Source organism: Girardinichthys multiradiatus, chromosome 2 (genome assembly GCF_021462225.1).
Source record: "Girardinichthys multiradiatus isolate DD_20200921_A chromosome 2, DD_fGirMul_XY1, whole genome shotgun sequence".
Taxonomy (NCBI): Eukaryota; Metazoa; Chordata; class Actinopteri; order Cyprinodontiformes; family Goodeidae; genus Girardinichthys; species Girardinichthys multiradiatus.
Genome location: NC_061795.1, coordinates 16,805,575 through 16,816,915, shown reverse-complemented (window position 1 = coordinate 16,816,915; position 11,341 = coordinate 16,805,575). Strand labels below are relative to the sequence as shown.

Below are 11,341 nucleotides of genomic sequence, written 5' to 3'. Positions count from 1 at the left end.
AGGCTCTACTGTATCGCCATACTTTCACCTAGAAACACAGTTTGACTTTCAGTTTGTAGAAAAATCCGCCGGCTCTTCAGAAATGAAAACGGTTTGTTGATAACTGCTACGGTTTCTCTAAAATTAGACTTCAAGCGACACAAAGTTTGCAACAAAATCACACTCTAACAGTGGAGATGGCAGTTACTAGAGTGTAGAAAGAGGGGATTTTTTCAGGACAAATGATTTTTAACTGGCACTCACGGCCACAAATTTTGCTCTAAAGTCACAATTTTCGGTCAGTTTGTAGGGCCGGGTCTCTGCTTTTACACAATAACTTTAAAATTGTTCTAGGTTTCATAGATTTCTGTCAAAACCCCCTCGATCACCAAGACTCACAGGAATTCTGTAGGCCTCCCATGTATTTTCAATGAGAGTTTGACCTGTAATCCATGAGTGACACCATTTATTTCCATAATCATATTTTATACTGTGAATGACATAGAGCTATGAAAATCTCTATGATTGGGGACGAGGGATAGCTGTCGCCCACAGTTTAAAAACATTTCAAATACCATGTACGGTTTCCGAGATATTAGACTTTGTTCGGGAGCATGTTCAGGCATTTTTGTCTTTTTCTCCATTTTCCCTCTCTTTTCATCCAGTGTTGTGCCTTTATTATTATATTTTCAAAAATAAAGGATGAATATTAATGTTCCCCTGTCCGTTCTGATAAAAACGGTCCAAGAATGAATAGTGAGCAAGAATACGGTTTCAGAGTTATGGCCAGTTGTTCGGGAGCATGCGCCTCCATGTTATAAAGCCTAGACCAGGGGAGACACAGAGTGAGGTGCTGCGTGAGTGAGAAACAGCAGGTGTCAAGTTACACTGACGCTCTTTGCTGATTGGCTGATTCATTCCTCACTGTTCTATTTATAGCTCTGTGTATCTCCTACGGTATATGTCTGGATGTGATTCTGTCTTTCTTTCTGCCTCTCTGTGTCTCACACACAGACACACACACACACACACACCCACACACACACCCACACACACCCACAGACACACACCCACACACACACACATACACCCACACACAGACACACACCCACACACGCATGCATGGATTACTATCTTTCTGAGGACTTTGCATTGACTTTCATTGATATTCATTCATTTCTATGGCTTAAACATGATCTGACCCCTAACCCTTTGACCATCTTCGTAGGAGGCAACTACATGGCAGCCATGTTCTGTGGGATACTTAAACAGCATGTACTGCTGTTCCAACACCCAGACAACAGTGATTGAACCTAAAGGTCAATTTCTTTCATCAACCCTCCATGCTTACTAATGATTATTTAAAGCTTATAATAACATACAAAATGGTTTTAGAATAGCAAGCATGTTCTATATAACTAATAGAAATAACCCAGACCTGAAAGGACAACCATGCTTGATTTTCAAAATAAGACAAAACATGCTCTACAAAATAAAAGCCCTTACATTTTAAACTATAGATTCATTGAAGGACTGGCCTTTACACTATTTTTGAAGCTCATCAAGTATTGGAAATGGGACTATGTTGGCCCTTTTAAAATAAGGCTTACTGAAACTTTCAAAATAAAAGCCTCAGTCTTCCAGAGTTACTATGGATTTCGTGAGCTGACAAGAGCATAGAAAATGATTTTTAAACAGCAAACGGGTTCTATTTAACTAATGGAACTAACCCAGACCTGAAGGGACAACCATGCTGGACTTTCAAAATAAGACAAAACATGCTCTACAAAATAAAAGCCTTGGCATTTTAAACCATAGATCATTTCAGGACTGGGCTTCACACTATTGTTGAAACTCACCCAGTGTTGGCTTTTTAAAATAAGGCTTACTGAAAATTTCAAAATAAAAGCCTCAGTCTTCCAGAGTTACTAGTAATTTTTTTAAACTGATAATAGCATAGACAATGAATTTTAAATAGCAAGCTGCGGTCCGAGAAGCACACATCAAGAGGCAGGCCCCGTCTAAATTTCTTCCGAAATTTTCTAGTTTGTGACTTATTCCTGTTTCTCTTAAAATCTACATTCATCTCCTTTGTTTTAGTCATGTTCAAGATGAGATTATTGTTTCCACACCATGCTACAAAGCAGTCCACCACCTTCCTGTACTCTGCTTCTTGTCCATCTCTGATCCACCCCACGACTACAGAATCATCCGAGTATTTCTGCAGATGACAAGAGTCTGTCTTGTACTGGAAGTCTGAGGTGTACAGAGTGAAAAGGAATTGTGAGAGTACAGTCCCTTGTGGTGCTCCTGTGCTGCTGACTACCTGGTTAGACACACAACCCTTCAGTCTCGCAAACTGTGGTCTGTTTGTCAGGTAGTCTTTGATCCAGGAGATTGTTGAGGCCTCCACCTAAGTCTTCCAGAGTTTCTGACAAAGCAAATCAGGTTGGATTGTATTAAATGCACTGGAGAAATCAAAGAACATGATCCTCACAGTGCTACTGGCTTTGTCCAGATGACAGTGGGTTTGTTGAAGCAGGTGTATGATGGCATCTTCAACTCCAACTCCACAGCGATAAGCAAACTGAATGGGGGCCTGATGGTTTACTGTTTGCTTACTCAGGTGGGCCAACAGTAACTATATGTAGATTTGAAAGCTTCGGCCTGACTTCTCAACACATTCTTCCTGTCCAGATATCTCAAACTACGTCTTTTGATCAATATTTTGTTTTTCCAGAAATCATTTTCCCTGTAAATTTCACTAGACGTTGCAAAACTTGCTTTAAGTTGAACAAAGGTAGGTCTGGGTTGTTCGGAAATACCAAAAACAACTTTCTTTCAACTGAGGGTGACAGTGTGGACCAGACAATTGAAACTTGGACTGGGTATTCCAACAGTAAAAATATCTTAAACACAGATAAAAAATATTTTTGTTGTGGGTAAAGTGAGTATTTCGTTTCTGTTATAGGCAACCTAAATCCCAAACCTCAACCCTTTTGAAAATGTGTGGACTATGCTTTAAAGTTGGGTCCATCACATGGCCCGTTTCAATAAACTTTACCAATTCTTCTAAGAAGTGTGGTCAAATACCAGCTAGAATTCTCCCAGAAGCGTGTTAAAGGCTTCAGGAAATGTGTGGTTTTTCTGCACCTACCTAAGGAGCGTATCACCAGGTATTAGTGGAATCGTAAGTATATATTTGGGGCTTTATAATGTATATTTAAAAAGTGTGAGGATTAGAAAAAACCCACATTGAAACAATCCAGAATCATTTCACCTTGACAACAAGCAACATTTATACATTAACACCCATGGTAAGTACGGTATATGCAAACTTTTCAACTATTACCTACTTAGATCTTTATTATTGTCAGTAGATCAAATAAAAATAAATCCACCAAAAGAAACAGAGAGGGGAAGTCAGCAGTCAGCAGCCTTAAACAAAAATTGTTTTCCATCTTAACTGATTTACATTTTGGAGAAACTTGCCAGGGGTGAAAAAATACTGGAATGATATATTACTCTGGCTAAAAAGTCATGTACACACATGCAAATGCTTCTAAATGAAAGATGTGATTCATAGTGTTTGCAGTCCCGTTACATATTTGTTGTTTACTATTGCTAAAATTCACAATGCTAATTCAACTACAAGGTTTTAGAACCAACTTGCATGATATTGGTAACTAAGCAGCTTGTAAATTTGAAGTTTAAACTACAGTTTACCTCGGCATTTTAGGAAACTTCATACCTAGAAGTGTAAAGTTGACAAACACAGCTAAGTTTAACATGAAAATGACAAAATGGACATTTTAAAGCACACAGACTATAGTGTCGGAGCAGAGGCCTGTGGCAATACATTTAGAGTATAGTTAAAACATGCAGGAGGAAATAAGATATGCAGTTTATTAAGTAGCTGTCCTCTTTCTTCTGTCCTGTACAGTATCAAAAATCCCGTTTGTCTGCCAACAGACAACATAACAGTCGACCTTTTAAAGCGCACTCCTTTGCAGACTGGTTTTACCAGTTCTGTGCTCTCTAGGTGATCATTCATAATGTGTTTTTTTAAATTACACAAATTTTCCAGCTCCATACATTTGCTGTGCAGTTGAATGTATTCAAGGCTTTTCATCCCTGGATATTTGTTATATCATGATTGCTTAACAACTAGAATGTCATGTTGGCACAATAGAATTGCTTAGTATATGCTGGGATAAAAGTGAATGGATTAACTCTGCTCTCATTACAAAATCAGGACACCTTGCCAAAAAAACATGTTTTTTATACACATAGGCTCTGTGGGTTCCTGGAAAATGTTTCTGGCATGCGTTGAATTAAATATCAACCATGCAAGTTGCACAATATGCTTGGTTGCATTCATGCTGAAACCTGCAGAGAGAGATCTACTATTTGGTAAGCAGTGTGCTGATGCGTTGGTAGCAGACAATCGCACGACTGGATAAAGTAAAAACCAATAATTAAAAATAAAGAGAGCGAGAAGAAAAATCTGGAATTATATATAGTGAGGGGAGGCATGATGGTTAAAAAATCAGAACCATGTGTGAAGGGGAGAGAAAAAAACACAAGAGGAACTTAAGCAAAGTATGGATCTGACGAGGGAAATGCAAGAATACTTGAAGAAACAAAAAACAAAACTTAGACAATCTTGAACTTAACACGGAACATTAAAATATAAGATGCACCGTCTTCCACATGTTTGCTATGTCCACTACATGGCTTTTCGAACCCTACAAACTGAACTTGAGAAAGTGAAAAACTTGACACTCCTTCATAAAAACAAAGTTTGGGTAATGTACGGCTAACGGTTGTGCTGTCGACAGATTTGCCTACCAAAGGTGTGGATCTCTACAGCTTCTCCAGATTTACCATTGGCCTCTTTGCTGCTTCTCTGAATAACACTCTCCTTGCCACATCAGCTAAGGTGGACTGCCAGTTCTTGGAAGCTTTGCAGTTCTGCAATAATCTTTCCATAAATGATAATAGATTGAATTATGTTTTTTTTTATAACCTAACTCTGTTTTAATTTTTTGCCTGACCTGTCTGCTATGTTCCTTTGTCTTTATGATGATGTTTGTTCACTAATGTTCTCTAACAAATCTCTGAAGCTTTCACAGAACAGCTGGATTTACATTGAGAGTAAATTGTGCACAAGTGGGCTAATTATGTCTCTGTTGAAAGCAATTGGTTGCACAGGATCTTTTTAGCGATATAAGATAAATTGAATTGCACGGCACATTTTCAGGATTGTTTTTCTTATTTCTAAAAAATGTTGAAAACAATGGAAAACTTGGTTTTGAAACTATGCGCTACTTTATTTTGGTATGTCGCTAAATCGAAAAATGAAGTACATTAATTTATTTGTGTTTTAAAGTGTAAATCATCCAGTTTCAAGTACCAGTTGATTATTTTGTGCCCCAATATTATTTTTAACAAAATTGTCCTTGACTTATAGCTTCTGTCTGTTGTTGATTGCAATCATCGTTTTCTTCACAAGATTTTATACTTTAAATGGAAGCTGAATGGAACTTGGGATATTGCATGAAGAAGAAGATGGAAAAAAGTCACCTCAAAGCATTTTAGAAAGGAGGAGTAGGAGTACACCCCTTTCTCTCTCCTCTGCCCCACAATCTCTATTAAAAAACCCTCTGGATTGTGACCTTAAAACAAATCCTTAAAACCAGCACACTCTCTGGACTCCTGTGGTGGGAAAATGTTCTGAATGGGCAGCTGGGCTTGTGAGGAGCAAATCTGGCTGTAGAGAATAAAAACGGCTTTCCGGGGGCTGAATTAAGGATGTGTTTAGAGCAGCAGCTTCGCAGAGATGGAGCGACATTTTAATTACCATCCACAAGACACAGCGACTGCAATATTGGTATTAATTTTTTTCCAGGAGTAAATCAAAAGCATGCTGTTTGTAGATTAAGCATGTTTGCATCATACAATCTGTGCAAGCAAGCTTCAATGACAAATAATTTGCATCAGTGCACACATGGGCATATATATGACACACAGATCAGATGGCTCCTCCTCTCCAACGTGACTTTCTAATTTCTCTCAGTTTTGTGCAGAAGTCCTGGGAGAACGAGCGTGTCAAAAGGTTACGCAATCAGCCCACCACACTGAGGCAGCACAGACCTCCAGTGTGTTGTAGGGGATGAGTGTGTGTGAGTCTGAATGGATAAAGGGGGCGTTTCTTCAGAGAGGGGCAAAGCAGAGGGAAAATCTCAATGTAGGCCGCACCAGAGTTTTGAGTTTCTTCCATCTCCACCCCTCAATGCATGTTATATAGTGAAACCTGAAACGGTAGCTGGCCTGCATATGAAGCCCCACTGTCCTCGGAAAGCTGCCGTTTTCTAACACTATGAAAGGTGAGTGACATAATTATTTATTGATTAAGAAACATGCAGTCTTAGATAAACAATCTTATTATTAGCTCATTATTAACTCATTATTAGCTGGTTTTGACAAAACAAATATTTTGTCATCTTCACATTTTTATGAGCAGCAGAACTCAGTGAAACACATGGACAGGTCATGTGTTTTGTTTTTCTGTTTAATGCCTTATATTCATCAAAAGACTGTAGAGCTGTAAATTAAAGCTGGGGTTTTAAACTGAGCTGGTTAACCAGTTGTTATCCTACTATTACTTCTGTGCTGACCTAATTAGTAATCAGTTATTAAACAAGATGATTCTGAGTGTGATTTATTTAGATATTTGTAAAACAAGTATTAGTCTTCAACAGGGGTGCCTCCAGAACATTTCGTTAGAGGTCGCCAGATGGGGCCACTAGCAACCCTGGTGTGGCACACTAAGGTCTAGTTTTATATAGACATGTTGCTAAGATGGACTTTGAAATTTGGTCCCATAAAAGATGTAAATAAATAAAATAATCTCTTAATCCTCCTTAGAATGTTTTTGTTTTGTGAGTTTATATTTTCTATTCACCTGTAACCCAAAAATCAACTGATTTGATATGTTTGAACAGTGGTTCAAAAACTAAACAAGTGTGAGGGTCTTAAGATCTTAAGATTTTTCAGAAATCAAACTAAAAAAAACAAAAATGATGTATTTTTCTACTAAGTGTCTAAAGAGATAGAAAACATTGCTTACAAAAACATCAAATGAATCTGCTATATAAGTTAACTGAAATAATTTTTTACATTAACAAAAATGATGGCTGTTCTTTAAGGCCCCTATCGCCCCTTTAGAAAGATTGACTGGTCAAATTGAATGAGTTATGCTTAGAGTATCTAGAAAGGCAGAAAGGAGAAATCAGGCTACCAAAAAAGAAAAGAAAGAAAGGATAGGGAGAGAAAATTAAGTGAAGGGAAGCAGCTGCTTACTCATTTCTTGGAAAAAAGAAGGGAGCACTGCTAGCACTGCACTATCATACACAGTTGGAGCTAATATCAGCAGCAGTTGTTTCAGTGAAAGTGGCACATCAACCTTTTCAGTACCACTGTGACATTGTAAAATATCCGTATTAAAGCTTGACATCATTAGCCACATGGCCCTCAGTTTCAGGCACAGCTGCAGCAGGTCCCTCATCATGTCCAGATGATGGCACTGAGGATATGAGACAGGCTGAGCTGATGAAGGCAGCTATTTATGCTGTTTATTTTTCTGCAAATACAAAAAACAATGGGTAGAGTCTGAGTATTTGACTTTGATCATGCTGGTAATTAGGCATTTCCCAATATTACCAAGTAACTAAATCACATTTATTATATTTGTCTCAGACAATAGAAAAAAATAGCTTGACAGATTGATAAAGTGAGCAGGGAGGCCCACTAAGATGGTTTAAACAGGGTTCAGAATATCTACGCTCCTGTTCATGACTATTGTGTAACTGATGGAGTTATGTTCTATCAAGCTGAGAGCCTCTGGGTACAAGCAATTATGAATGTGTAATTCTCTATCGTGAGTAAAAGGAGCCCCCATAACTGCCTTGAAATGTCACAAATCTTCATAAAACTACCTGCTTTAAGCATGTTGTTCTTACCTTAGCAACCCAAAGGTTTCGGACTACTCAATTCATGTTTTCATTGTTTTCTTTCTTCCTTCAGCTCACTGTCAAAGTATGCACTGTGATCAGTTTTCAGGTCACTCCCTCTATAGCTTTTTCCTTTAGATATTAGTTGTCAATAACTTTTAAACCCAAGCTTAAAACAAACAAAACTAAAGAGAGGGAGAGAGAGGCTTATTTTGTGGAGCTCAGATGAAGATTGCCTTCAGTTCACCCTCAGCTCTGAGGTCTGCAGAGAGTTTTGCTTATTCTGTTGTCGATCACTTTTTGACAAGAGGTTGCTCTGTGGGTTCCCACCCTCCATTCAGTCTGCATGCAGACAGGCATGCCGTCACATGTAGAGTGACCCACCTACACTGGATCCCAAAGCGGACGAATCTGAGGGTGAGCGTCTTGAAGACTTTTTTTTTTTTTCAATGTTAGAACAATTATGAAGAACTTAAGTTTGAAGAATCAGAGTGAAGGTCTCATTGGGGAGTCAAGCTAACAGCTAACTGAAATGTGTTAAATAACCCCAGTCACAGTAAGGAGCAAAGAGAAAAAATACTAAGGTTACAAACAAAACATTTGTAGTGGTTTGAATTAATGCTATTATATATATTTTTACACAGCTAGTTTCTCTTGTAAGTCACACATAAAATGCTCCATTTTGCAACATAGGCTTAACATGGAAGATTATTGTAACGTCGTATGAACAATGTGGTCTTCAGTGTAAATTACTTTGGGCGTAACGAAATACCCAGCCCACGAGCTGAGACGATACATCAGATTGCGTTCATGAGAACCAGATGAGATTTTAACAAGAGCTTTGGGAAAAATATTTTAAGGGATTCTTAATGTCAAAGGAAAAATATAAAAGCTCATTGTGTTTTCACTAAGACAGTAAAGGTTTCATAAACCTTGAACTAGTCTCTGTTCAGTGCAAAATGATCCGCTACAGGTTTAACCTTGAGATGATCACATACCAGACTTAAGCACTATAAAATAAACCTTAAATTTAACTTGGTAGGAAGCTGTGAAGCAGATGCTAACTTCACCATCATAGGCTCCTAACCACTTTTCAGTCACAGTATTTCTGCAGTGATCACAAACCATTAGTACTTTTTTTCTTTCACTCTGTTAGAATTTATTTTTATTTCTAAGCGGTGCTCAAAATGTTACCACACAAACCATTTAAAAGTGGTGCAGGCTTATCAATGGTAATGTAACTGGGGCTACATACGATTATAATTTTTTTCCTGAGAACCGTTTATCATTGCTTGATTGTTCAGCTGCGTCTGTCTTACGACTCCAGTGTGAACAGTCTGATTGCGTGATGTCATGCAACACACTATTTTTACAGACGTAAATGTGGATGCTACACATTAGCATGCATGCATCAACTCTGAGGTTCTTTATAAATTGGACCCGACAAAATAACAAGATCCATCAATGGGGTCTGCTGTAACGTTTGTACGCACTGTTGACGCAATAATTTTATTTTGGAGGAAACCTACTTTAACAGGAAGTAGCATGTTGGTGTGATTTTCTTGACGCACAGGTAAGTAACCTTGAACAAACTGTGACTAAAGGAGTGCACTTGAAACCTGTAGCAGTCACAACATCTGCCATGTTTGTTTTGTCCATAGTTTACCTTTGATCTTGTCGCTTTCCGCCTGCTGAAGCACTTCACATGCGCTGAGGTAAAAATGGGATAAAATGCAATATGACCATTAAGACAGATGTTGCCTTGAAAAATATCTTATGCATATCAGATTGAGGACCACATATGAAAGTGCCATGGGTCTGATTTTTAAAAATTGGATTTGTGCTGTTCAGATTGTCTAAAAATCAGATATAGGTCACAGATGGGCAGAAAAAAAAGGGTTTGCCCCAGCAACACAGGAGCTAGTTCCTTTTTCCCTTAAGAAAACAGTGTCAAACAAAGATACCCGGCGTCATTCACCCTAATATGTGGGGTTTAAAATAATAACGTAAACTTACTACTTCAGATAAAGTCACAAGCTGACATCCACTAGACAGTGTTTTGTAAGACACACTTCACTTAGATAAGACACACCGTAGGTTTTTATTGTTGGGGATGAAATGTTACATTTCTGTAGAAGTAACCCTAAAATTTGATATTTTTGTGATGGGAGCAGTTTTAATGTGGCAGAAACATGCTTTGGTTTTGGTCCCACTCTGACTAGCCACTAATGGCTCTTTTGCACTGGTCCCTACTCAGAGCGGCTCAACTATACTTGCTATTTAGGGTTTTCCAGATTGTTGTCAGAATTCTTTGAATTTCAGACCTGAGGTTGTTCAGACCTCTGTTTATTGATGGGAAGATCCTGGCTGCTGATAACTCCACAGCCCCAACTTCAAACAACCCCCTCTCATCCCTTTAAGGTAAAAACATCTGTCCACCACTTCTCCTTTGACACAGTCTTACATGAAAAAAACATAAAATCAATAATTCATTGTTGTATAACATAATTCCAATTAAGTTTCTACACTGCTAAATACATATTCAGGCAACAAAATAATCCCCCATTGTTGGTGTGAGTCACTGTTCTTAGGATGTCTGTCTTACAAGCCAAGATGTTTGTGGTTTGGTTTTCATTTGTGTTTGTGTTTTATTATGTACTTGTTTATTTTCTACAGGTCTTGGCATTCATCCTCTGTGTTCATTTCTCTGTATTCATTATAAGGTGTGTCCATTCTAGTTCATTCCTTGGTGTTTAGTCCCTTATTTTATTGTCGTGTTCTCTTCTTTGTGCATTTGGATATATTTCTCTCAATTCAATATTTGTCTTTGTTGGTTAGTAGTTTCTTTGTGTCTCAAGGCACCTAAAGACTTGGATGTCCACTGGACACGTCCATGAAAAGCTTGAGTTTTATAGCCACGTTCGCGGTATCACACAATAAACTGCTCGGCGTGAAAAAGTCTTCAAATCAAACTCTTTTATATGCACGTGGGTCCTTCACAACGAACATGCATGTCATTTTGCCTTAAAGATGTGCTACTGGTTAGCTATTTACATGGAATCATACTTTTTGTTTAAACATAATGGAGTAGCATACAGTAACTTAGTACTTGGAAACGATTCCCTGGCAGAATCACTTAAACGCTGAGTTACAAATCGAACCTCCTGTGACAGTATAGTACTGGGGAAGTATTGCTAGCTGAGCCAAAGAAAAAAGCAATTTGTGTCTATCATGAGCATAAAGTTTTAAACTTACAGGTCCTTAGGAAAAAAAGGTATTGACACCTCATGTAGGTTTTTACATTTTGCCTCATAGCGACCACAAACCTCAATTTGTTTTATTAGAAT

The 11,341-nt window shown here is 38.1% G+C and overlaps 1 protein-coding gene across 1 annotated transcript in view; it reads left to right on the top strand.

Moving 5' to 3' along the window:
- Positions 1-6,201: 6,201 nt before the first annotated feature.
- slc6a13 (solute carrier family 6 member 13) overlaps positions 6,202-11,341 on the top strand; it is a 35,514-nt gene continuing 30,374 nt past the window's right edge. Inside the window, exon 1 of the mRNA XM_047346818.1 lies at positions 6,202-6,368. Coding sequence (XP_047202774.1) covers positions 6,362-6,368 — 7 coding nt within the window. The 5' untranslated portion in view covers positions 6,202-6,361. The remainder of the gene's footprint in view (positions 6,369-11,341) is intronic.